The sequence below is a fragment of the Thunnus maccoyii genome, chromosome 21, assembly GCF_910596095.1.
Source record: "Thunnus maccoyii chromosome 21, fThuMac1.1, whole genome shotgun sequence".
Lineage (NCBI taxonomy): Eukaryota > Metazoa > Chordata > Actinopteri > Scombriformes > Scombridae > Thunnus > Thunnus maccoyii.
Window position 1 is genome coordinate 6,926,460 of NC_056553.1, and position 27,966 is coordinate 6,954,425.

Consider the following 27,966-nt stretch of genomic DNA (forward strand, 5'->3'; position numbering starts at 1 on the left):
CATCATTTCCAGGTTTATTGCAGTTGTAAAGCAATCATGAAACAAACCAGCACATACATATAACAGTTGGAATAAAATTAAAAAAAACAAAAACAAAAAAAAAAACATTTAAATACAATTACACGCAGATGAGGAAACAATCATTACTACATTAAGAACATAAAGGAAATGTTACACACCTAATAAATAACATGCGTACACATAAAAAGGCAGTGAGGTGGTGGCAGTCATGGTGTGTGTGCATGTTTTAATAAATTATATCAGTGTGGCTACATTGGTTTTACAAAATTTAAGGCTTTTTAGCTGAAATTTGAAAGATCTGTAGGACAGTAGATAGTTTTGGAACAATTATCCAATATGAGTTTGAAAGACAAAACCCAAATGCAAGATTGATAGATAGGTTTGTAAAAGATCTAAGAAACCATACTAGTGATTTTGCATGTTTTACCCAAATTCAGTTTGTGTATACTTTACACTATCGCTGATACCTTACATTACAGATAGAGAGTTGGTCATTTAATTTGCAGTTTTCCTCTTCAGAGAGAACAGAGGTTGTGAAAAAAAAGTATCGAAACGTTTTTTTTCCAAACCACTTTTGCAGCATTATCAGCAAGCATGGTTTCTAAACAATGACAGAGCCAAGAGGAGGACGCTGCCACGTGTGCGGGCAATGGTCAAGCACTTGAGTCACGCTTGAGGAGCGACACAGAAGCAACGTAATCATATTTTGGCAAAAATGTGACTATGCTGAGAATCTGGATGGACAGCAGAAGATTGGACGATGCTACAGGAGCGGTTTCAAAACGTTTTATAGATATTTTCATACTTTTTTGCATTGTGAACACCTGTTTTCTCTGTGAAAAAAAAAAAACAGCCTTTTTCTAGGCTGAATACATGTTTGAAAGCCATCAAGCACAAACATATTGTGGCACACATACACATGTAAATGCACATAAAGATACACACAGTAGTGCCTGCACTAAAGCGCTTTGGTCTGGTCAAGTCTGACTCTGTATGGAGATGCACAGTCGAGCAAAAGATTCAGTCGGTCAACATGAAAAGGCACTAAGACACTCTACTACCTCACCTGCACTGAGAGAGACAGAGAGAGACAGAGAGAGAGAGAGACAAGTATGCAGGACTGGTAGTGTGTGGACGTGTGCGTGTTTCTGCAAATCTTCCATCGCTGGGGTCCATCTATCCCGTCATGCGTCTTCTTCCGAGCGTTCGTCGCCCCTCAGCCTCTCGCGCTCTCTGTGCCGCTGGATGGCTCGCCAGATCCGGCAGAGGACTCCACCCCTGAGAGGAAGAAGGCTTATCAAGACTCTTTGATATATGATGGTTTAAAACATTTCTCTTTCAGATAGGAAGACGTACTTCAGCTACTCTTGGAAGCCTTTAAATTCATCATATACTCGTATTTTAGGTCTTATTTTAATTCGTTTTTAGTTTAGTTCTTCCCTTGATGCTGCGGATGCTATAATTTCTGCAGTTCTGTTCCTTTTAAAATCTCTGCAGCCTTGCTAAAAATCTGCAAGCTACAAGTAAAAACATGCCAGCTCCCATAAGCACCTGCTGATTTTGCATTGAGATAGCCTGAAGCTTTGTGAGACGTGATCTCTCCAAAATACCTATTTAATAAATCATGAAACCTTTGTTGAATTGAAGCGATCAGAAAATAAGTGACATGAGATTTTTTGTTATCCTGTTCAAGGCTGTATTTCTGTTACTTGTCTTTCCTGTTCTATTCTGTACACGCGACATCTGATGCGCAACTGTCTGTCGGTTTTTTAGGGAGTTTCTCCTTATTGGAATCGAGAGTCTAAGGACAGAGGATGTTGTGTTAATGTACAGATAGTGGAGGTCAGTGTCAAGGAAGCAACAGTGAAAAGTAGCTTGTCTTGATGTTCCTTCCTGTCAACTTTAGTCATGTCAGGACACACAGATACGAAAGAGAAGATACCGTAGACGTAGACAGCGGAGGTCGTCTTTGGTGACGTCGTTGAGAATGTCAGTCAGCGTGTATTCTTCCAGCACAAACTGCCATATAACAAAGAGAAAACAACTGCTTTCAGTATATGCCCGGGTGGTATGCTCAGAAATAGAAGCTGTGGACAGAAAACCAACAGATATTCAACCTTATCTATAGCATCAGGGTCTGCCCCCTGCTCTTTCAGCCAATCGGTGAGCTGCTTGTCCGGCTCGTGGTCAGCAGGGATGTGGAAGATGGAAGGAGGGGAGATGTCTGAAAGAATCAAAGTCGGAGAATGAGACAAACAGAAGGCAGACAGAAGAAAAGACTTGTCTGTATACCAGTTAGTGTTTACCTGGTGGTCTGTGTCTGACTCTGACCAGCTCCAGGTCGTGTGTTCTCTGCTGCAGTGTGGCCTTCAGGACCTGCTGGTACTCCTTCTCCTTTTGCAGCAGCTCCTCCAGCAGCCTGCGGGAGCCACCACATCATCAGTAACGTTTATCTCTCACCGGATAACATTTTGACATGTTAACGTACAGGTAGTATATAATAAAATGAATGTCCTTGTGGGGTCCAGGTTTTTGTTGACCGTCACGCTGTCATGGCTTTCTGGGACACTTGAATAAAACATCAACATGTTGTGGTGAATGAGTAACAGGTGTGTGGGTGGAAGCTAAAAGGCAGCAGGTTTATTTAATTTAAAAACGATACGCTTCAACCTACAAAAAGCACATTTCGAGAGACATCCTACAACTCTAATGTCATTTTTGAGTCTACCTCCCTCTCTAATGGACTCAGGGATTATCTTAAAGCCAATTTAGGGAATCAGGGTTAACACCATGTGTAGTTTTGTGATGCCTGGCCATGGAATTTTTATGTACAGCGTTTATCTTTTTTAATTTCAACATAAACAAAAAAGATCTGCAGGGACATTTCCAGTGGACAACAACAAAACAGGTGTCGCAGTTAATGAATCTTTGTATTTGTAACCAGCGAAGACTTTGTTTCATATTTCTGCTGCGGCTGCCAAAACATGATCATATCTTTTAGGTTGGTGGGAGAATGTTTCATTTCCAGTTGTCCAAGACACAACAGACCTCTCTTTGAAAATATTCTCAGTAATATTAAAGCATTGTTCATTTCTGTGGCTCCGGTACTGAAACAATTGGACCCCCCCCCCCCCCCCCCCCCCCACATACACACACACACAATAAATCAAATCTGCTTGTTTTTGTATTTCAACTCTTTTCAAACTAGAATCTTGGCAGCATATTCTCAAAAATATAGAAACTGATCTTGTGTATCTTTAAGGTTTTAGGCCTTTTGACACCATTTGTCCAAAGTATAAATCCAGATAATATCCTAATTTACTATTCCAAATGTTGAATCATTTCTATGCACTTTTGTATTGTTCTGTATTATTGTCCTACTTCTGTTTTTTTCTTTCTTGTCAAAGCTCTGTTTTTTTCTTACTCTTAAATATTTAAATCATTTACTGGGTTAAAAAAGATGTATTAATAAAAATACATCCTACACATCTTATTAAAAGTAATGTTAAGATAGTAGATTAGTGCTTAAATGTGCTAAAGTAAACTTTTCCTGTGGAGGTTTGCCACTTTCACTTCACTGCTATGTGTCATCACCCTGGAGCACTTATGACACAGCCATCTATTATATGCAGCTCTCGAGCAACTGCATTCGTAGCGTGCTTGTGGGTGTGTGTCATTCATAACTTCCTGTCTGAGATAGAAGTGGAATTTATAATCATGTGCTCCAACCACACAATGGAGCGTACGTGCCAGTACGTGTTGAAATCTTTGAAAGACACTTCACCTCTCCACGAGTCATAAGTGTTGTCAAGTGTGTGTATTACTGTGTGTGTGTTCGTGCGTACCGGTTGGTCTCCTGTTTGAGCCGTCCCAGCTGTGCTCCCAGTTGATGATGGGAACGCTGGTGCTCCTGGGAGAGGGTGGAGTTCAGGGTGCTGATGGTGGAGGAGATGGGGTCGGCTGTCGTTCCGGAGTCGTCGGTGCTCGGAGCTAAGACCGGACCGAACTCTACCTCCTCTTCATCCACCTCGTCCTCCTTCTCCGCTCCCTCGCACTCTGACGCCGGGCCGAAGTGGGTCTGCAGCTCTGGGGGTGACAGTTTGAAGGTCAAAGCTATGACCGATACGAATCTATAATTTCTCATGACATTATATGTATATTTAACCCTGATTTTTTTATATATAAATGTGCAGCAGGAGGAGGACAGGAAATTATGTGAGCCAAAACGCTGCGTGTGTCCACTAGATGGCGGTAAAAGCTTGGTCCAGGCCGCAGCCATCTGACCGGCTCACCTGGTATGAGGATGGTGATGGCGGCCTGCACGGCTCGGCGGATGATGTTATCCATGGCAAACATCCAGTGAGGTTTAATGTGATGATTCCTTAGGACTTTGTTCACCTGCGAAAAATCACACGTCACGATGACGGATGCAGATATTTAGACTCATAAAGATACAGGATACAATACGGGATAAACTTTAACACGCAGACAGTCAAATCAGCTCTGCTGTATGTGTGAAAAAGGGGTGGAAGATGTTTTATAATTATTGGCATTTGTTCATAATTCAATAAGTTATATCTGAAACGATTTATCCTCACATCAAAAACAAAGGTTTGTCAGTTTTTAAAGATTATTCCTACAGTTTAGTGTGAATCACTGTGGATGAGACTGGAACATTCTGCTGGGTTTTCATTCATAGTAAGACACATTTGGGTCGAAAATACAAAATAAAAAGCTTGATACTTTATAGAAAAATCAGGATTAGATAAACAAATATATGTCAGTTAAATATGTACTTAAATCAACTTCTATTTAATTTGTTTTAAAGTGTCTGCTGTGGAAAAGCTTTCTAATATAAACTCCTCTTTCATTTCTATTATAAAATCAGTGTAAAATTCAATATGTTGCCAAATTGTTAAGATAAATGAACACTAATTTGTTATTGTAGTGCAAAATCTTTTCACTTTTTCAACTTTCCTTGCACTTAGTGTGTCTGCACTGCATTCAACAGCTCTTTAATCAAGCCAATTTCCTTGTATATCAGTACTTATGCCTGTAAATACTATGTGTGTTTTCCAGTTGTGTGTATGCGTGCGCACACTCACCGAGTCCTGGAAGCCAAAGAGCACCAGCTGTATCTGATTGATGGAGGTGGAGTCGAAGTCCAGGTCCAGCTTGAGCTTGGAGATGGTTGCCGCCATGACGCGCCTCTCGGGGGAATGGATGAAGTCTCGGAGGATGCAGATGATCTGCTTGATGTGTTCGACAGACAGCTGGAGCTCCTCGCTGCCCTACATGTTCATACACAAACACATTTACAAAGAAATCCAGTAGAATTTTAACAAAGTTTTGATTTGAGCTTAATAGGACCATAAGTATCAATATCTCAAAGTAAAGTCTATTAGTCATAAATATTTATGTAACTGAATGGGTTTACTTTAGATTCAGTACATCAGAACACAAACTACAAAGTTGAAGATGCTGCACATGAAGCATAAAATGTCCAAAATGTGACTTTAACGCCATCATGTGGCAGTAACAGTAAAAGACAGTGATGGACAGCAATACCTACTATTTTGCTTACATACAAGTTTCACATAGGTTCTTTGAATCAGATTATTTACAGTCAACAGTGCAAGTAAAGTGTGCTAACGGGTTAGGAATCCCACTGGAATTGATCCCGAAATGACTCTGATCTCACAGAAACTGGCTGCATTTTACCTAAAGTCATGTAGTCACCACATGCAATGTTTGACTTTTATTGTTCATTTCCTTCATACTGAGGAAAACAGAGCAGAGGGCACTAAAATCATAAAACATCACCTTTTGTTGTCTGATATTTTTAAACAATAAAATTTAAATCAGGCCACTAAAAGTACAGAGAGTGGAAGAAAATAAAATTCCCAACCGTAAAATAATCACAGATCTCTGCCAGGTGTGTAATGTCAACAAAGCGGCAAGATAACAAAAGCAGGTATTTATTCATCTCATATCGTGCCTAACTTTTGAGGATCATATCGGATATGGAATTAATCTGCAGATGCTCTGGTTCAAGATGAGACTTTTCTATGGATATCAGTTTTTGAGCCACGACAAAGGCTAAAATGTGACCTGCAACAGACTAGGTTAGCCTTGGCTTTAGTTTAGCTGATTGCCAAATATGCCTTTTGCTATGTTGTGACACACATTGTAAAATGGTGAGGACTGCCAAAAAGACAAAAGTCTAAGCTTTATGATAGGCTCATGAGGAACTTATCAAATTTTATTTGAATTCACAACACAACTTGCTGTCAAGGTAGCAAAATTTGGCACCGATTGATCTAATTGTGTTGTCCCTTGTGGAAACAAGAGTCCAAACTGAAGCAGCTGCTGATCACTTGCAGCCCCTTCTGGACGGTTAAGACGAAAATAAAATAGGTTTTTCAAAAACTGTCAATCACCGCAACCATGAGAGATCCTTGAGCATACAGTCATCAATATGCACGAAATATATTAGGCTGATGGGTGCAGTAGTATGCCAGAATAGCTGCGGATAGATACACACACGACCAAATGCATGATCCCCTCCAGGCTTACGACAATAAGATGAAAAGGGTGAAGTAATCAAGAAGAAGAGCAAAACACTCGGATCCTCAGGCAGGGAGTTTCAGAGCTGAAGGGCCCTGACATCAAAAGCACCTTTTGTCTTGAGCCGAGAGTTAGGAACAGCCATTAGAGCTGTGCCTGATGTGCTCTGGCTGATAGGGGAGCAGCAATCCAGCAATATAAGTAGGAGAAAGCCCTTTAAATGCTTTAGATGTGATCAGTTAAACCTTAAAACCATTTTTAAAACTGAGTGGTAACCAGTAAAGAAGGCCAGAACAGGGGAGATATGATCTTGTCTTTTTGAATTTGTTAGAAGCCTTGCAGCTGCTCTGCTTTGTACTTTTTGTGTAATAAATTCATGACTATAATTAGTCAAATAAGTGGTTTTGTGTAGAATTTGTATGTTAATAATTCTGATGGCATTCCTTCATTCCTGTAATAATTGTTGTCTAACAGTGTGTCTCTCTTTCATACTGTTAGGAGTTGCCGCAGTTGGAAAATCCTTACACATAGGAAGAAGACAGCTTACAGATCAATTTACTCACAATTTATTTACTTTAGTGTATTTATTCAGACACACACACACACCTGGATGTGGTTCTCCTTGAGGTTGGAGATGACCTTTTCCTGGTCTTCATTCAGGACCTTGAACAGAATCGCCCTTCTCTCGCTGTCCTTCTTCAGCAGGAACAGACCGCCGTCTCTGTCCTCAGGGGAGGGGGGGACACTGCGGTCCTCTGATGCTGAACCCTCATCTGGAACACTGCGACACACACACACACACACACACACACACACAGAGAGTGATCTCACAGGGACATAAAACAAGGCATGGAGTACACAACTGATTTACAACAACTGTTCAGTCTATTTACAGATACAAGCCTCTCCTGGCTACTATGTGTGCCCAGGAAAGTGCAGAGACAGCATGAGTCAGCGCAGCATGCCGCGCACGCATGTTCGCTCGCACATGTGTGTGTGTGCGTGTGCAGATGTGCGCGTGCTGGTGCGTGTGTGCTCAGCCGCCAGCAGAAGCTTGTAAAGTTATCAGACCTCATTATATCAGTGTTATAAAGAGCAGTGGAGCGCACTGTGAGTACAATAAGGCCACCTGCCATCCAAACACACACTCTCTCATACACACACACACACACACACACGCACTGCACATTCATTCACATCTTTTCACATTGCACATACTGTCTCAGTAGCATTTTGTATGCAGCGACAAGAGTTTTATGTTTGGATTTTATTTATCTTGAATAATGACAGATGTGTAACTCAAATGTAATAAATGCAAAAAGTCTAAAGTGTAAAAAAAATACACAAACTGGGGTTAATACACACCTCAGGTAATTGGAGTTGGGGGGTTTGAGCAGGTTCCCTGAGCCAGAGCTTTTCTTTTTCTGGAAGAAAACGTCGTGTTTGGAGTCACAGTCTGGGCTCACTGAGCCGTGTTCACTGCTGCTGCTGCCGGTGGCCTCGCACTGTAGCTGCACCGGCAGAGAGACGTTGTGGATGTAGTCTGGCCAACACACACACACACACACACACACACACATTTAGAAAACACACACATGAGCAACTGACAACTCAAATTTATGAAATGCTTTTCAGGCCGTATCACATACATTTCAAAACTAATCGCTGAATTTTTAGAGCACTGTGGTTTCAACTTTATACGATAGCGACTAGAAACATCACTAAGTAATAAAAACTAGCCTTGAACACTGAGCACTTTTATCTACTGTTTGACCATGATAATCTGTTTTTCAACTTAAGTTAAAACATGAAAATCAACTAAATTAGACAACAGCAACATGTAAATGTAAAAGAAACAAATATGTTACATCATTGTTGGGAGGGTGCATTGTATATTTGTGTGTGTGTGTGTGTGTGTGTTTGTGTGTGTTTGTGTGTTTGTAACCTGATGGTTTGAAGGCGATCTTGCTCTTCTTGCCTTTGGTGTTGTGTCTTACAAAAGTGTCTCTGAGCAGGTCGGAGGCGATGGCTCTCTTGTGAGGGTCCGGCTCAAAACATCGCAGGATGAACGACTTTGCCTCCAGCGACAAAGACTCTGGGATCTCTGGGTGGATCTTAAACATACCGACCTGTAACACAGATTTACACCAAGGAATCATGGCCTGGATGCTCGTTAAGAACCGACTGACAGACAGTTTGGAGATCAAACAAAAGATTTACAGGATGCAAACCTTAAACATGGCCGCCTGTGGTTCCCCCAGCTCATGGAACGGGGGTTTCCCAGTGGCCATTTCTATAATGGTACATCCCAAGGACCAGATGTCAGCCGGGGCCCCGTACCCTCGAGGGCCTTTATCAATGATTTCTGGAGCCATGTACTGCAGAGTACCTGCAGACAGAGAAGCAGAGAGTAACCTTGAAATCTTTCCTTATAGATAAGAAGAGGCAATCAGGTCATTTAGCACGAGTGTCAATAAATCTTACAGTAGATGTGTGTCTTTCTGGACAGGTGGCTAAGACTGGAGCTTTGCTTATCTCACTGGAGGTCTATTCCAAACTTGGACCCCTAAGGGCTAAAACCAAGTCAAACCAAGTAGATATCTTTCAATGTTGCAGTCTTTTTAATGCCAAAGTCCCTGTTTTTGTTACTATGCATCCATCGCAGCTCAACAGAGAAACTCTGTCCGAGGAAACAGAGGGCATTTGATGCTAGAAAGACTGTAAATGTGGCAGATATCCACTTGATTGACCACTGAAGCCTCATTTAAGCTTCAGATAAATGCATTTTTTACCCAAAATGACTGGATTTTGGCCCCCATCACTTACATTGAAATCACATTTGAAGGGGATCTTTTAATAGACTGGATGAACAACATTTTTAGTATTCATAAGGACACCTGACTGCTGTTTTAAGACACACTTGAAAAAACTGCAAACCTGTCCTTTAAAATCTGGAGCTTTAACAGAACAGGAAAAAAAAAAAATTCAACAAATTTTGAAGTAGATCAAAAGACTGAAGAAGAGATGTTACGTCCCAGGATGTGAGCTCTCACTCATTAAATAATTTATGTTTCCTTTGGTCTCTAAGTATTTCGTCTGCAGTCAGTAATTCTGAGCAGATTTGGCATTCGTGGTCTGGCTGATGTAAATAGTGAGAGACAGAGAGAGCTATAAAAAGGAAAAGAGGAGTGAGGGAAGCAGCAGAGGAGAAACAGATAAGGACATACACACACACACACAAACACATACACACACACACCTGCTAATGAAAGATAAACACCCTTCTGCCTCTGCTTGATTAGATAATGTAATTACACACCTCACTGGCAGCTGGAGAAGACCAGATGGCCAATGAATGTGTGTGCCCCTGTGTGTGTGTGTGTGTGTGTGTTCGTACATGCAACCTCTGAGTGTTTCCATAGAGGCTGATAGTGCCTCTTGACATTTTGAGGGTCATTTGATATTTACACTCATAGTCTGAGACGGGAGCATTTCTATGATTCCATTTATGCAGCTAGCAGACTGAATTACTGTCTGCTTATGAATGACGGCACTTTATCAAACTGGATTTGTCATGTGTGTAGTTTCTCTGTAATCCATTACTGGAGCAGTTTATCCATTTTGTTTCAGACAAGTTGTTTAGTAAAGCTTCTTGAGGTGTTTTTTCCCCAAATGATTTAGATAACTTTCCCTTTGTTCCCCCCCAAAATTTTAGGAATTTGATGTCAATTTAATTTTCACCAGATGTTCCTTAAAGTTCTAGTAGGAAACATTTCACTTGAGCAGTGTGTTCATGAGACATTTATGAGTAGATTTTTAAAGGCCACTCTTGGGAAATGCTGCTAATAAGGAATAAATGAACAATATTTGAAGAACACCAATGGTTGTGATTGTAGCAAGAAGTGGTCACAAGTTACCAGTGAATGTCTCTGTACAGGGGTTGACTCCAGCCAACCGCTTAGAAGTACCAAAGTCTGAAATCTTCAAAATGCCGCTATAGGTGTTCACCAACACGTTGTCACCCTGATGGAGAAACAGTCAGACAGACAGAAAAAAAAGAGAAAGATGGATTAAATTATAATATTCGGACTATAAACTGGCCAGAAGTGGACTTGTTTTGTGTTTTAGCTTCTTATTGTTTCCAATAGTGGAAGAATGATGGTTAAACATCAGCGTTGGGTTTTGAAAGCTGCACTTTGTACCTTCACACACAGGTTAGTGTTCCCGGACGCCGGTGTTCAGAAATCTTTGCTCTTGAAAAATCAAAACGTCCGCATACAGCAAACATTTGACTTGTCACAGCAGGAAGAACACAGGTGTAACTAATGAGGTTACTGATGGCTCCCACCCAGCGAGGCTTTGTACTGAGCCGACATTTTGACACGTCATGGTAAAACAGGTAAACCACAGGTGGAATTAATAAACCAGCTCCAGGGCTCAGCTATTATTACTATTATTAGCTATTACTATTTTTATACTAGTCTATGGCTATTATGCATGCTTGCTCGCTGGCATCGCTTACTGGGACTTACTGGGACTATCATTAATATAATTATAATTTATACCTGAGTTTTAATTGCTATGACATGTCAGAATGTCTGCCAGGAAAAAGGCCGATTGTCTGGTGGAAGGTCTAAAAGGAGAACATACAGTCATCCTCCTCCATACAGCTGCACATCATGATTGAACTTGATAACACAATTTGTTAGTTCCAAAAGCCCATATTTATATAACTACAACTGCAGCTATTTTTGAACTATTACGATAATTGATTAATCATTTAATCATCATATGAAAGCAAAAATGTCAAAAATTCCCCAGTTACAGCCAGTCAATTGTGAGAATTTGCTGGTTTTCTTAGTCTTATGTGCTAGTAAATTGAATATATTTGGATTTTGGACAGTTGGTTGAACAAACCAGGCAATCTGAGATGCTATGATGGACTTTTTTCGCTGTTTTCACATGTTTTATAGACCAAATGTCAAACTGAAAATTGAAAATTGTTGAGAAAATTATCGGTAGATTGATCACAATTGAAAATAATCGTTAGTTTTAGCGCTTTATATCTCATTTACCCTTCCATCAGGTGTCCCAAATAAGTCAGGCGTGTGTGTAATTTATTAAAATCTTGCCTGAAGCTTCAATGAAAAGAAAGACTCATCCCTACATCACAGTGACCATGCACCACAGATGTGTTTGTTGTGAGAAGGTGTTGACCTCCGTCCAACAAATTTCCATGTACCTTGATGTCTCGGTGGACGATCTGGTTCTCGTGCAGGTACCGGAGCCCCTCCAGGATCTGTCTGGTGTAGAAGATTATTGTCGCCTCCTTCAGTGGACCCCATTTAGACCGAAGCAACGCTGACAAGCTTCCTGGAGAAAGGAGAGACCTATCATGAAATGGGAAGATGACCAAGCAGTTAGAGAGACCGCCCGGTAACCAAGAGGTCACAAGAATCGATCTCTGTAATAGAAAATCTGTCCATCATCGTCTCTTTTTGTTTCTCTTTGAGCCTCAACTGAATGCCTTTTATAGCATTTATAGTGTACTTTATATAGCAAGAGACAATGAGTAAACGGTTTTCTTTCTTACCACACAAAATGATTGTATTAGTACATATAACTCTGTCTGTTCCATGATCTCTTTTCCCTCTCTTGTACAAACACACCTCCAGGCACTTGTTCCATGAAGATCTTGATGTATCCGTTCTCAGAAACAGAGCCCAAATACTGAACAATGTTCCTGTGCTTCAGGTACTTGTGAAGGGCGATCTCTTCATGAAGAGGCTGAGAGTACCTGATTCACAGAGAAAGAGAAACAGAGACAAAGAGAGAAACACTTTTTTCCCTTCATTTATGCGGGTAAAGTTTGATAATCGTGCTTAATCTGTTACGGCATCAACCTGCTTCACATTATCATCTATACACAGTTGTCTGGTACAAGCAACGTCTCTGAAGGATTTTGTGAAGTATCAACTATCTCTTAACCTTTAATCTCATCTGGTTTTAAGTTACTCTTTAAGCTACTGCCAAGAAAACAATATGACACAAGGTTGACACTATGACACTATCTATCATAGTGTAGGGGAATGTTAGCAGCTCTGTCCTGCTCTTTATTGGATTTAGGGGACGTTTACACTTGAGCAAAAATGTTACCCAAAGTAATATTACCATTTTTAAACACACTGGTTAGTCCTCACCCTAAAAGCCTTTACCCTTCTAATGTTAAGAATGAAAATATAGTGTTTGAAATATGAAAATACGAGCAAATGTGAGCTAAACAGTTAAACAAATAACATATGATCTGATATTTTTCCTAATCACATTTATAATATCAGAAGAACAAGCCTTGGTCTTTTAGTTATGTGTTTATTAAAGATCCTTTTATAAGATTCTCATTTTAAAACAAGTCATCTGGAAACATTAAAAAGTCAGCCAGTTCTCAAACAACTAACGTTATCTTAATTCGCTAGCTAGCTACAACTGCCAAATCTGCCAGTGACATTTCAGCCGGCAAAATCAACCATTAACCGATTGATTGACTAAGAATTTCAAGTACTAGCATTAGCTAAACCTGCCAGTTATTACTGCGAATGTGCAAGAACGGGCAGCTTGACAGACGAAGCAACGGTAACTGAGGAGGTGGATCTTAGCAAACAGTCAATTCTGTAATAAGAACATAGAAGAAAAATTCAACAGCTTTTTGAACGTGGAACAGGCTCAACTTTGGCCAGGTCAGTGTTGCCAATTTAACGTCTTTCTCGCTAAATTTGATGATTTTTAAGACCCCATTAGCCACTTTTTTTTTCTTTTTCAGAAAAGCAGCTAGCATCAAATCTAGCAAATTTTTGTGCAGACCTTAACTCCTCTCCTTGGAGGGAGTCACCAATAGTGCTGCAATGAAAGATTATTTTCATAATCAATTAATCTAATTGTTTGGTCCATAAAATGGCAGAAAATGGTGAAAAATGTTGATCACTGTTTCTCAAAGTCCAAGATGACGTCCTCAAATGTCTTGTTTTGTCCACAACCCAAAGATATTCAGTTTACTGTCATAGAAGACTAAAGAAACCAGAAAATATTCACATATGAGACACTGGATCAAAGAATTTGGACATTTTTTTCTTATAAAATGACTCCAAATGATTGATGAACCAACTAATGGTTGCAGCTCTAGTCTCCAATATTCCTCAGTGAATTAGTGCTAATGTGGCTCTCTGGACTGACTGTGTTCAGTGGGTGAGACAGAGCAGCAGCACATTCAGTGGTCCAATCATCAGCCAGAGAGAGACATGAATGAGCTATATATATATGGCGTCACAGATATGCAAATTAGCATGTGACATCATCTAGCAACTTTTCAGGCAGGTTTTAGCCACTGAAAATAGTTGGTAACACTGGACCATGTCATCATTTTTCCACACAACCACACACACACCTACCTGCTGTCTCTCTCAGGGATTTCTTTGATGGCGATTCGGACCTGGTTGCTAAGGTCTCTCCCAGCGTACACCACGCCATAGGTGCCCCGCCCCAACGCCACCCTGTCCCCTGTCTCATTGGTGTCATACTCATACTGTAACACACACACACACATAACGATGAATACCCAAACATAGTCAATAATTATAAACTATAAAGATATGTATTTACTGTACACACACACACATCCTGACCTCAAGTGTATCTCCGTCTCCTTCCCCTTCTAGCTCTACAGCATTCCCCGTACCATCAGATATCATCTCTTTCACCATGGAGCAGAACCTGAAACGCACAACCAGACATACGTATTACAACATATTTATTTCTAGTTCACGGCCATCAGGTCATGTTGCGATTCCATCACTCACACGATACAGTACAAAACACAAACACAGACAAACACACACACCTACACAGACACATCTAGAGGTGTGTGTCCTCACCGACCGCACTGCTCCTCAGTGGAGAAGTAGATCTGGAAGTCGTCGGAGTTATCGTGGACGTAGAGGAAGCAGCAACGCTCATCAAACTTACTGATACTACAGATAGAAGAGTCAGGTTAAATTAAGATGGGTTTTTTCCCTTTTCTCGCTGTTTTTTGATATATCTTGTCACATTTGAAAAGAACTACAGTACGTCCTTTTCTGTGTGATATCAACTTTGAATTTACTCTAAAACCCTCAATTAAACGTTTTACTGTACAAGTGATAACAGTTTTTCATGTATTTTGGTCTTCTGAAACAGGATATAACTCTGACATGATGATGATTAATTTTAAAATTCATGTGACGTTTTAGCTCATAATTAAGAGTTACCATAACACCTCTTCTGCTACAATTAACCCAAATAAGGGGTCCCTCTTCTCTCTCTCAGTCAGGTAACTTCTAAATATTTAAGCAACTACACACAATCTGTCCAAAGTGACTTGCATTTTCATACCTTATGCCTTTGATGGACATTGCAGTGAAGTTCCACTCGTGGATCCCTTTCTGTAACACATTATTCACATTTACTCAGATGGGTCACATGTTCAACCAGGACTGAAGTGTTAGAGATCACTATTATAGTCTCATAGTCTAAAAATCTAAAAATGGATGAGGAACAGAGGTAGGGAGCATCACTTTTGGATAAATGTGCATGTGTGCAATGCTATGAAATACTGTGGTAAAGAAGAAGAAGGACAGGTGGACAAGAAGATGATGCTCTGACCGTCTCAGCCGGAGAAACATGCCAGATGGAGACATTCTTCTCTTCAGCCTCATTGTTAATGGACACATAGGAAGGCTGGTACACTTTAGTTGGCTCCAGAATCAACACCTGAAACAGAAAGAGAAATACAATAACGGACAGATGTGTTAGCATGAATCTCTGAGTATCTAATCCAACATGTTTTAGTGTGTATGCGCGTGTCTTTGTACAGGAAACCGCAGTCGATTGGTGGTGCCCTGCGTGGCCTCAACGATGATGTCCATCCAGAAGTTGAGTCTCTCCCGCTGGGGGGAGTGTTCGACTGTCTGCTTCTTGAACCTCTGGATCAGCTGCAGGTTCTGCACCACCGACCGCAAATACCTGAAAGAAAAAACACAGAAGGAAACAAGAGAGGAACTGGTTAATAATATATCATATCTTGTGGATCTAACTCATAAACGTGTCTGCATTAAAAAAAAGGGTATGATGATTATATATCCAAATCATTGTTGGGGATTATTTGGATTTTTGTGTCATTACTATACATATAACCAGGCAAAATTATGGGTTTTTCAAAATGTGATTTGGCTACCTGGCAATTATCGGAGCTTCCTAAGTGCCCCAGTGGTCAACTAGCCACTGGTATTTGAAAATGGAGAATATAAGACTGGCTAAAACACAATTATTTTGATAAGCTATTACATATATTTAATTTATTAACTGGGTTATTTAGGAAATAAAGTAGATTAAATATATTTTTCAGACCGTAAAATGTTTTTTTGGTCAGTACCAAGATGTACCACACTACTGTATAAAAACAATACAGAAATATAAAAATGATATGAACGTCTTTACCAGAGAGGTGGCTTGAGTTTGAAGAGCTTCTCGGCAGCCTGAGTAGCTTTAGGGATATCGTTAGCTAGCATGCTAACAGTGAAAAACTGGCCCACGTCCCAGTAGTTATTCATTTTCTCCAGGGAACCTTTGCGCCCCAGCAGACTGTTCAACCTCACACCTAAGACATACGAGTGGGGAAAAAGTGTGAACATATACTGTAACCAGGCTAACAGATCTATTTTATTCTATATTGATTAGTTTAGCAACTAAGTACCCTTAGCATGCTTGCAGTATATCATTCTTCAACACACAACACAAACAATGAACATATAAAAACTGATCCAATCCAATGAAACTGAATCCCTTAAATTTTACCTTAAAATTACAATAATTTACCAATTAATAATGATTGAATTAAGGTATTTATTAATAGGTTTTTAAGGGGATTATTAATGTATTTAAATAGGTGTTTTGATGGATTATTTGCACAGTTTAAGGTGCTTTTAAGGGGCAAAACCTCTTAAATTGTTGCAAAAGCCATAAAAAAACCTTAATTTATACCTTAAAATGCCCTAATTTTCTAGATTTAAGGGTTTTTAACCCCTTAAAACTAAACATAGGTAAATTATGGAGTAATTAATGGTATTTTAAGGGATTCTTGCTTCATAGTGAATCACAAGTATGTATTTGAACGTCCAACATACTGTCATATACGGTATATGGCAATAGTTGAAATTTTTAGACATCTAGATGTAACTATTGTTTCAACAACATTTCAGTGACTATATTTCAAAATGTATTCCTAATTCACATTGAAATATAAACACTTAAATGCTGTTGAAACAATGTTAATAGATAACTTAGACGTGCACATTTATGCTGGTTTTAACCTTGATGCCGACACACACACAAGTTTACAGTCGTTCCAGCTCTTTAAAACTATTCAGCCGTAAAACAAATCGGCCACTCTGCTCCATAAAACTGAACCCAAACACCTCTGAAAGTGAAATGGAGCTCAGTGTAAGTTCAAACACGAAGACTATCTGTTACTCATTCATTCATCTCATTCCTCTCTCTCTCTCTCTCTCTTTCTCCCCCTCGTTTCTCCTGCTCTCGTATCAGCTGATATTCTCTCTCACCTTCACTTCCTCCTTTATAAATATGATGACATCACAAGGGGGTCTAATCGACAAACACTTCTCACTTTCATCTACCATGCATGTTCGATAAAAAAATAATTGTTCACTTTTAAAAACAAATCAAAGTCTCTCCTGATTGAAGTGAGTTTGGCGCAGACAAATGAAGCAAAGGCTGTGAACAATGGCCCATTGAGGATATGTTGACTGTTCCAGCTGGACTCGGTGCCTGTGTGTGTGTGTGCGGCTGAACAACGATCAAAGGGGTGTCAAGTTCAGAAGGACCCTCTCACCTATTTTCCTCAGTTCAATGGAGCTCTCAAACTGTTGGCCAGCAACTATGAGGAGGACGGCCAGGTTGATACCAGAGTAGAGGGTAGGCTGCAGCTCAAAACCTTTCCTGTACCTAAGAGGTGATAAACAAATAAATGGATGGAAATTTACTCAGAATTAACTCAAACCGCACCCTTTGCAGTGAGTTCTGCTTGCAAAGAGGTGGGATTTAATTATATAAAAAGCATCAAGTTGTTATGAGAGGAATCAATAGGAGAAGAGCAAAACATGAAGAGGCATTCAGGTGCATTGTGTGTGTGGTTTTTTTCACCACTGTATAGCGTTGTCCCTGTTCTTAGTGTCTTTGCAGTCCGAGTCGAGGAAGATGTCCTTGTAGATCCGTCCACAGAGGCAGAACATGTCTGGCGCCGGGTGTTCGCATGACTGCAACACCTGCAGCATCACTCTGAGAGCCTGCTCCCTGTCACCAGGACTGTTTCTCCTGCACACGTACAGATTTATACATTAAAACCTGCTGTGTCACATTTTATTTCTTAAGTTATAACGAAGTGACTGTGTTACTTTTGCTTTGGGGAAAATTGTGCCAAAAACATTTAAAGAACCAAAATCTGTCATATAATGGTTTGTATTTTGGCTTCAGCTGCACATACAGAGGTATACATGTCTGGGCACAGCCGTTATTGGTTTTTGACTACAAGTGAGGAAAAAATTAATAAACCTTAAGTGAGGGATCAATAATGTTTACCTTATCAAAAACAGAGGCTGTGCTTAAAGTAAAGTGGCTGATTCAAGCAGTGGAAAGGGAATGTGACTTTATCATTTGTGAATTTAAAGGGAAAATAGTCAAGATATTATTAATTTTGCATTAAAAAGAGACCAGAATATGAGTTCATTAAAACCTAAAAATAACGGGCACATTCCTCTTTCTTGCTCATGAGGGAAAATTAGTATATTTTGGCTTGGAGCTTAAAAGTTGGCAGTAAAAGCTTCCTCTTGGCAGAGTATTCTTGGATCCTGCTCCAGACTTGAGCTTGAATCCAGCGGAGGCATGACGTTACCTGTTGAGAGCAAAGGAGTAGTGGAACTGGATCATAGGCTGAGTGGCCAGATCACAAGTTGGCAGCATCTCCAGCGTCTGCACCAGTTTCACCATGGCGTCATAATCCTAAGATAAGGACAAATAATGTCACACCTTTCACAAATATACGCTGGTATGATTTCTGACGGTGCTGTTTATGTCAGTCGTTCTGCTAATTAAGACCGCGTCATGTGTGTTTGTACCTGTATGTCTCTGTAGGAGAACAGCAGGTTCATGACGATGTCCTGCGTGAGGACCTCGGTGTTGTCGATGCGGAGTTTGATGCGGGAAAGCTCCTTCGCCAGCTCCTCTCCTTGGTACTTCTCTCTGGCCTTCCTGATGTCATTCAGCAGGGTGTCCTTAAAGGAGGCACTGCAGCAGACAGACAGAGAGGAGAGATAGGAGGAGGAGGAGGAGGAGGAGGAGACAGACAATTTAAAGGAAGAGATAAAAAAGTCTCATGATGACATTGATAATCGTGATGGTAACGATGACAGGTAAAGACATGAGCTGCTCGTCAGTTTCAAGACTGATCTTTAACCCTTTTCATATTTTAAAGAAACATCTACCTCATGACACTAAAGCACTGCAACAAAAGAGCCACTAGTGATCCAACATGCATTAAGTTGTTTGGAAAAATTTAAATACCCTGCACAACTATAATCCACCCACACAGGTGTTAACACTGTACAGACTGCTCTTATATTGCACCTGTCAAGGAAGCGAAAAAAAAAGGTAATACTGCATTCACGTCATAGAGGTAGAAAAGATTCTTATGTTTACAGCTTACGAGCGTTCACGTCACAGGACAAATAATATTTTCAAAATCCAGTTTTCATTTGTTGAACACAGAAAAATTCTTTTTTTTTTTTTTTTACAAATAAAAGACAAAAATCTAATGAGACTCAAAAAATATCTAATGAGATAAAAAAAGAAAAGTGTGAATTCTGTTTTTACTTGTGCATGACAGTGTATTTGTGTGTGTGTGTGTGTGTTACCAGGATGTGACGTGGATGTCCTTCAGCAGGCTGGTGAAGCGGTCGGTCAGGGGAACGCACAGCGGCCCCAGCAGGTTGTCCCAGCTGGGCTGCATGTACTCGCTGGCCCTGCGCTGGGCGTCGCTCTCACAGCACATATACTCATGGTTAGGAGTCACTATGTAGGGGATGAAGTAGTAGTTACCACTGGATGCCTGGACAGAGAGAGGAGGAGGAGGAGGGGGAGGGTGGTGGGGGCGGGGGAGTTAGTTTACATCAGGAAAAAGATCACTTTGATTTCAGTGTGAGTACCGGAGGGACTTTTAAAAGCCTGGTGTCAGTTTTTTTCCGGCTGTATATCAGATAAACACACACATGCTGCAGGATGATGCCAGGCGTAAAAGGAGTCCAGGCGGAGAAAGACAGTAAGTGGACGAAGGGAAGGAGAGAGTAGGGATTAGAATGATTAATGAGGATCAGGAGGAGCGCATCGGCACATCACTGAGATTGTTCGATGGTATCGTGATATCAGCAAAGGTTAGCACAAATGCTACGGCTGTTAAATATCCAGTAGGGCGGGAACTAATACACACAAATACACACTGCAACTCCACATCTTTGTATTGCTTCTTTTATTCTCTTTCCTTCTGTTCTTTCTCATCAACTTTCCTTCTGCATTGGACGATATGATTCTTCATCCAGTCTTGTGTTTCTGATTTACAGAGTTTTATCTGCACAAATAATCCATATTGTTGTTTTCCATGCATACTAAACTGCATTGTGGTTAAGAAAATGAAACTTATTCACACTCGCTGTTTGTCACACAGGATAAGTATGATTTATTCTTGTCTGTCACCTTCATTCATGTAACATTATTTTTAAACTATCAGTAATTCTTAATACAAGTGTTGAGATTACCACTCCTATAATTACATAGGTTGCTTTGGTACAGGTGTTTTGAAACATCCTTCAATCTGGGCTGAGGTACAAAATATTCTGTCATTTAATGAATTTTAAAAATAGACTGAATTTTCATAAATTAAAAGAAATATTTCTGGTTCAGGTACATGGTTATTTACATACAGTGGAACAGCTTGACAAAATTCATCAAAATCTAACAAAATGGTAAAAGTCAAGCAATCAGTAGTACACAGGTTTAAAGGGAAGCAGCTGAACTGAACAAACAAGCCACTGCACTCATATTCATGCTATTTTCCGTTTCCTTTTCATCAAACACAGGATTAAGTGATAAAGATGATCTACCTCTACCAAAGTTCAACCTCGCTTTGAAGTTTTTTTTCTGAATGAGGGAAATGTGAGCACGACGTCCTCCTTGGCGGAACAGAGCATCATAAATTTTCATGACCCTCTGCCCGCAGAAGGTCAAGAGTGTCAAACTCGTTTTATCCTTTGGCAGTTTGTGAGTTGCACATTGTTAAGGGGGGTGGGGGGTGCACTGGTTATTCACACAACATCCCTCAGGCGGGTCAGTCTTTAGCCCCTCCTCTCTCTGGCAAACTGGGAGGAGCTATTTCAGGTGCCTCTGGTTCCAGAAGTAATGGCTCACAGTTGGAGCATTTCTACAGGTCAGACCATCAGTACAAAAAACGAACTGCGTTAGAAAATATCTGGTTATTTGATAAAAAGTTGAAGCCAGTGTATGTAAATATTTCGAGGTAGCGGTTAACTACGACCCCCAAGGTGCATTTTTGGCAAGAAACATCCAATAACAATGCTTGAAATTCTGTGATGTGCGTCACTAACTGCCAGCAGAAGCTAAAGATTAATGTTAGTTATTTTCGGCTTAATTAAAATTTTTCATTAATTAAAATTCCTAAACAAAAAACAAATTTCTCTGAGCTGATTATCTATATCAAACAATTCATTTATTCTATAGCTGAATGTACTAACAAAAAGCTGTAAAAACATATAAAACTTGTAAGTTTCACAACATTTTCATGTAAAAACTTCTTTTCTTTCACTATTTTAGTATCATTGGCGTATTTATATATATATATATACGAGTTGTATACACGAGATGTTTTTTTACTTGATGTATACTTGTTGTCTATCTCAAAAAAGTTCTTTTAAATAATAAATAAATAAAGATCATATTATTGAGAAAACTGAAAACAGAATCTGCAGCTTCAATCAGTTCACTTGTTTTCAAATTTTGGTTCAATTCTGGATGAATTCAGCAACTCAGGCGCCGTGTTTTGTTCACGACAGCAGCGACGAAACGTTTTGAATTTGCTGCTGACTGGCCTTTGCTCCATAGCAACCATGGCCGAGGCTCATGGGTATTGTTGTATAATTGAGCCGTCCGAGCCAAAACGATGGACAACGGAAAACAAGACTACTTATAAACAAAGTGGAAATAATCAAAACTGATGGCCATAACTTAACCCATATCATTGTTACATTATCTGAAAGACTCAGATAACGTTTGAGAAAAACACTTCCAGGAACCAGCGGCCCCTCCCGCTTCTCCTCTCTATTAATATTAGTCTGTAAGGAAATCTCCCAGCATGCTTTGGTGCAGCATGGTACCTACTTTATTGCGCAATCCAGAGCCTCTGTATTCTGGAGGCAACTGAATCCAGGGAAAACCTAACACTGGAGGACAAGTGGCCTACTCCACACACACACACACATACATACATACACACACACACACACACACACACACACACACACACACACACACATATACACACAGAAACATCATACGTACATTCAAATCAGTTGCTTGGAAGAATAGCTGCTTATATTACAAGACTCTATTTCAGGAGCCTGTCATGTATGTTTTGTGTGTGTGTGTGTGTGTGTGTGTGTGTGTGTGTGTGTGTGTGTGTGTGTGTGAGAGAGAGAGAGAGAGACAGAGAGAGAGAGAGAGAGAGTGAAAACATGTGCATAAGCATTCCTGCATGCATTTGTGCTTGAGATGACGAACGGCACTTGTCACAAATATAATTCCAAAAATAGCATAATACAGTGTGCGCACACAAATCACTTTGGAACACACACACACACACACACACACACACACACACACAGAAACTTACTGTGTTTTTCTGTGCAACCATGTCCTGTTAGGAGATCAAACAAAGAGCATGTAAGAATGGATTTCAGGGCTGGACAGCACTTAACACTGCCACATTACTACATGAAACAGCTGTTTCCCTCATGGCAGCACAGCGCAGGACTGTACCACACACACACAAGTCCGTAAATAACTTAGTGGATCACTTTGTTCTAAGGAAGCGCGAAGGAATGGCATCCAGGAACTCTGATTACAGATTCAAAAGGGATGCGTGGGTGTGTACCTTGAGTGACTGGGCAGTGTCGGGGTCAGTGTCGTGGTACAAGATGACGTTGTTGGCCATGTCGAAACTCTCCCTCACGCCCAGATGGTAGAACAAGGAGGGCTGTCGAAATACATCGCTCATGTCCACAACCGCAATGTCTGAAGGGAGGGAGAAGAGTCAGATCATGGGACAACAAAGAGGACATACATGGTGGTGACAACAATCACATGTCTCTAAGGTCACATTTTGACATAAATACAATCTATTTCTTTGTGCAAATAAGCAGGAGACGTCCTCCTTCAACCACACAGACTTTAGCGAAAGTTTTGCACGCTGAGGTCTGTAGTTTTATTTCTCAAATCATCTGTCATTCCCACCCACCCCCCCCACACACACATACTTACTCATAATTTCCTGGCTGTCATTGCACAGGGTGTCAATTGAGACGTCAGCTGTTCACATCAGCTGGTCACATCTATCCAATTGCACGGTGACACACCTTCATTGTCGGCCTATCATCTTGCAACTGTCTCTTTAAATACGTGTTCTCCCTCTCTGCCTTTAGTGCTTTAATGTTGCCGTTATGTGGGCCCCAACACTTCCCCCCATCACTGCTCAGCCTTTGCAGATTCATCAGTTCATCACTTCATCAGCCTTATCAGTCTCAGTGGAAGTCATTAGCCACCACCACCACCATCAGTGTCTGGACTCCATGGGGGGATTTATCTTGCTGCTGCTCAGGATTGATGTCCCTCAATTAAGCCAAAGACCTTTAACAAGACTTAATCATCTGTATAATAAACAATTATCTTGCTTCATTCGCTTGTGTCTCCTTATTAAACTTGCACTACTAGACCCGGGTGTGCTATTATGCACCTGACCTCATTAAAAGTGGCAATGTCAGCAAAGGATTTCACAACAATAAGAATATAAATTGTCAAAAAAAATATTTTTATAGACAGATTGAAACAACAAAAACACAGCTGGCAGCTCTTTGCTTGCAAAATGTCATAATTTATATTCTCTTTTTGTTGTTTCTACCTTTTTCCCCTAACTGCATTTTACATTCTTAAAAAAGACAGTTGAATATAATCTTTCCCCGGAGGTTGTATTTTTCAGGTTTTGCAGACTCCAAAGGAGAGACACAACACTCAGCATAGCAGCAAATGATGTGTGTAAAGAAAACAAGAATTGGCTGGTGTGCAGAGATAAAGAGACACATTTTCTTACTGGGGCAGCCTTCATCTCAAGGCAATAATGATATACCTACAATCTACATCCAAGTATAATGTACTTAAAGTGTGCATGAGTAGGCATAAACATCCTGTGTTTTACAAGTGGAACAACAACATATCTATTCCAGGTGGCAATGAAGATTATTTTGATTTTTGTCAAGTCTAAATTGAAAAATATTTTTGGTTAAAGCATCTTCACAAGACTACAACCAAGCTAGCAGCCCTGTGAGGCTATGCTATAGCTTTGAGCTATAAAAGCTAATGTGAGCATGCTAACAAGCTGGTGTTTAGGAGAAGTGAGGTCCACCACATTTCCCCTCTTAGTTTAGTGTGTTAGCATGCTAACAATTGCTAATTAGCACTAAAAAAGCACAGCTGTATTGATGGGAAGGTCATTAGTTTTGTAAATGTATAGTACAGAGTGAAATGCTGACCTGATGATGGCGCTACAGTCATTTTTTAAAACTTTATTTGTATTTATGTTTCATAAAAGCAATTTGCGAGTACTGCTACATGCAGATCGCAAAGGGTGTTCATAAATGATTGTCACTCACAGACTGCAGATAAATTTGTGTGTCCTACAGTCCTCACACATGCTTATCCATGGGTCGCAAGTGTATTGTTTGTTTTTTTTGATTAGTTAAACATGTAAAAATTAACACAAGAGGATATTATCTCAGCTTGCATGTTGTGAATTTTGTGAAACAGGCCACAGTATCACAGATCACTTGTTTTTAATGGGATTACCTAAGTCATTAGGCTTCATCTCTGGGGACCATGAATGTCTGTCTGTATCCAATTTCATGAGAATCCATCCAATAATTGTTAAGATATTTCAGTCTGGACCAGTGGTGGACTGACAACCAACAGATTGGCATTGGGTCCATCCCAGTATCCACACCTGATATTGAGCTCTTAAGTGTGCAGCTATCACGTAATATTAATTAATCTGTTCTTCTTGGGACTGATAAGACTAATATCGCTTATCTAATACTGTCAATATAAATATTAAAATTCATTATGTTCCATCCTTAAATGTTATCAGACAGAAACCATTCAAAATAATATTGTGTTATGTCTCTTTTATATACAGTAAACCTACATCCTCTTAGATAGTCTAACTCTACTTAATTACTTTGTATTTTTCCTCTCAGCTCCTGAACGTACATTTTTATGACTAACATTGTTTGGTTGATCCAACTCCTACTTCAACAAATCATCTGAACTTGACAGCACCATGTACAATCAGTGTGTCCCAGTGAGCTCTGATAAACCTCCACACCCTTGTGGTTTGAACAGGCACTCAGGTACTGGGACAAGAACTGGAAATATGTCACACAAGTAGTCACTTGACCACTTAAAAATACTGCCATTGCCATCCCTAAGGCCATGTCGCTAGCATGGCTATGAATGCATTTGAGCTCAGCAATCTAATAATCAGATATTAGATTAAGATGGACGTATATACTTTATTTACACTTAAATACAGGATTACCACTTCCAGCCTGCATGCATTTTATCAACTACACCTGTGCTTTACCTGCTCTGACAAGTCAAAATAATGTCTGCGGTGTGAAAAGATTCAACTCTCTAACAACTGGCTTTTTCTTTTTTCTCAAACTACCCACATATTGCAGTCATGCTTTGGCGATACATCAAAACAAAACCTGTAATATCTGATCTTATGGCTCTTTGGCTCCACTCAGTTACTGGATTTAACTGGTCTAAGTATTTGTGAGACTAAAACTTGTATCAGCAGAGGTGTGGACAACATCATAGCCTGATATAAATAGTTGGCAAATACAAACTTTTGATAGAAGCTCTAGTTTCACGGCTCCAATCAGAACAGGAGCTATAAAATGTGTCGGCAGCTTTTCATGAAGGTGACAGACTGATGAAATATGTGAATGAAACACACTACTATCCTGCTCATGTCACATGCACTATTGAACTTTAAACATCATAACAGCGATGGAAAGACTAATTTACCCATAATCTTAAAACATACCCAATAATATAACTTTATTTTGATGCTGGTAATAACTCTGCAGCTTTGCTTAAGTAAATTTTAAATGCAGGACTTTTACTTGTAAAGAAGTATTTTCACACTGTGTTATTTTTACTTAAGTAAAAGATCTGAGTGTTTATTCCACCACTGTATTGCTACTTTTCTCTAGAGCTGCAATGATTAGTCAACTGATCAATAACTTGGTCAGTAGAAAATAAACTGCCAACTACTTGCCAAAATTGTCTGGTTAAGCTTCTTAACTGTGAATATTTTCTGGTTTCTTTAGTCTTCTATGACAGTAAACTGAATATATTTGGGTTATGGGCTGTTTGTCGAGACAAAACAAGACATTTGAGGTTGCCCCTTTAGGGATACAGTGATTTTTCACCATTTTCTGACATTTTATAGACCAAACAACCAATTGATTCATAGAGACAACCAGTAATGGAAATAACTGTTAGTTGCAGCCCTACTTTTCTCTTTGACATATTCTCTCTCATGCACACCACTATTCTCTCATTAAAATTTCTTTTGACATACCTCAATTCTCTCAAAATCATTATATTTTATGCACAGCAGAACAGTATTACATACACTGTTAGGTATAATGATGTATGATGGTGTGTGCGAGGTTCGATGATCAGGTAGATATAGGTAGTATGTGTGGGATTATGAGAGAGAGCAAACAAGTCCCCTGACGCTATTTGTTGAGTTTATAGTTTGCTTATATTGAGTTATAGTAGGATAAGTTAATATAATAATAAGCTTATGATAGTAGTGCAGAATAGACTTATACGTCCAAACATTTTTTACATTCCCAGCATGACTTTGGTGACTAAATGGTCATGACATAGGTTGCATTCAGTGAGTATTTCCCATTGTTTCAACAGCATTTCAGAGACTATATTTCAACATGCAGTTGGGACTTGCTTCCCTGATTTTGAAACAACTTTTGTGTAACCGAGGCGAGTAAAAACGTTAACTTCTCTAACTAATTTTAACCTCCTAGACGGCTGGTTCCTTTGCAACAAACTACCAAAAACACACCTGCGTCGTAGAAACTATCCAGCACTGATGTTTCTCCAAAGTCCAGCCTGCCGAAGGTGACGGTGGTGAGCAGTGCGCTTTCTGCGTCGCAGGCCCTCTGCAGACACTGCAACGCTCCGGACTCCGGGCTGCTGGCCATCACGGACTTCAGCCCGTCGTTCAGGACGTACACGACCCGCAGGGAGCGCTGCTTGGCCGGCGGGCTGGGACTGGACATCTCGCCCCTGTCCCGCTCCACCACGCACACACCGGCGGAGTGCTCTCCTCCCATGTCGACGACCTGTGCGCTCTGGCCCGTTTCCATAGCGAGAGCCTGGCTATTGTTATTGCTTTATCTCCTTCCTTCTCCGGTTACTTTCCCCTCTCCCTCCCGTTAATTCCCTTGCTCTGTTTTCTCCTCCGTCTTGTCCTCCTCTCGCTCACTCGTTGCGCACCTGTCGTCGGTGGAGAGGAGCGCGTCTGAGTTTGTGCCCCCGCATCTCCGCCTCATTAACTCACATCATCTGCCGATTATCTCGCACCAAGAAGTCCGCTTCACTCAGACTGGATCCGACTAGATTACTGATCCCCGAGAGAGGAGGAGATGTGGAAAGAGGGAGGGGATCGAAATGCATCCAGAAGTTAAATTATTCTCTTTTGGTTCTTGCCAAATGGGAGATTTCCACCTTCATGTACCGTCCACCGTCTGAAATGCTATCGCCGTCTCTCTTGGTTGTCTAAATATAAAACTGTGTGTCCTTCTGGGTCCCCCCTCTACCCGAAGACACATGCAGCCAAGTTATTCTCAG

At 40.3% G+C, this 27,966-nt stretch overlaps 1 protein-coding gene across 3 annotated transcripts; it reads right to left on the bottom strand.

Annotated features, from left to right (window-relative positions):
- map3k15 (mitogen-activated protein kinase kinase kinase 15) lies at window positions 1-27,847 on the bottom strand. 3 transcript variants are annotated; one of them, XM_042399871.1, is made up of 30 exons: window positions 27,179-27,847; window positions 22,907-23,046; window positions 22,646-22,669; window positions 22,135-22,212; window positions 19,602-19,795; window positions 18,807-18,975; window positions 18,584-18,690; window positions 17,836-18,006; window positions 17,525-17,637; window positions 16,114-16,273; window positions 15,489-15,639; window positions 15,280-15,387; window positions 15,010-15,059; window positions 14,514-14,609; window positions 14,265-14,352; window positions 14,031-14,164; window positions 12,258-12,385; window positions 11,831-11,961; window positions 10,506-10,611; window positions 8,820-8,977; window positions 8,534-8,717; window positions 7,954-8,131; window positions 7,195-7,369; window positions 5,127-5,312; window positions 4,314-4,419; window positions 3,867-4,107; window positions 2,328-2,440; window positions 2,139-2,245; window positions 1,964-2,040; window positions 1-1,299 (listed from the first exon to the last, which is right to left on the bottom strand). In XM_042399871.1, the coding sequence occupies exons 1-30, from the start codon at window positions 27,480-27,482 to the stop codon at window positions 1,206-1,208; spliced, it is 4,071 nt and encodes a 1,356-aa protein (XP_042255805.1). In that variant the 5' UTR covers window positions 27,483-27,847; the 3' UTR covers window positions 1-1,205. The 3 variants fall into 3 exon arrangements, with proteins under 3 accessions (XP_042255805.1, XP_042255806.1, XP_042255807.1); XM_042399872.1 differs by lacking the exon at window positions 22,135-22,212 and having other exon boundaries at window positions 27,179-27,846; XM_042399873.1 differs by lacking the exons at window positions 22,135-22,212; window positions 22,646-22,669 and having other exon boundaries at window positions 27,179-27,846.
- Between the last annotated feature and the right edge of the window lie 119 nt (window positions 27,848-27,966).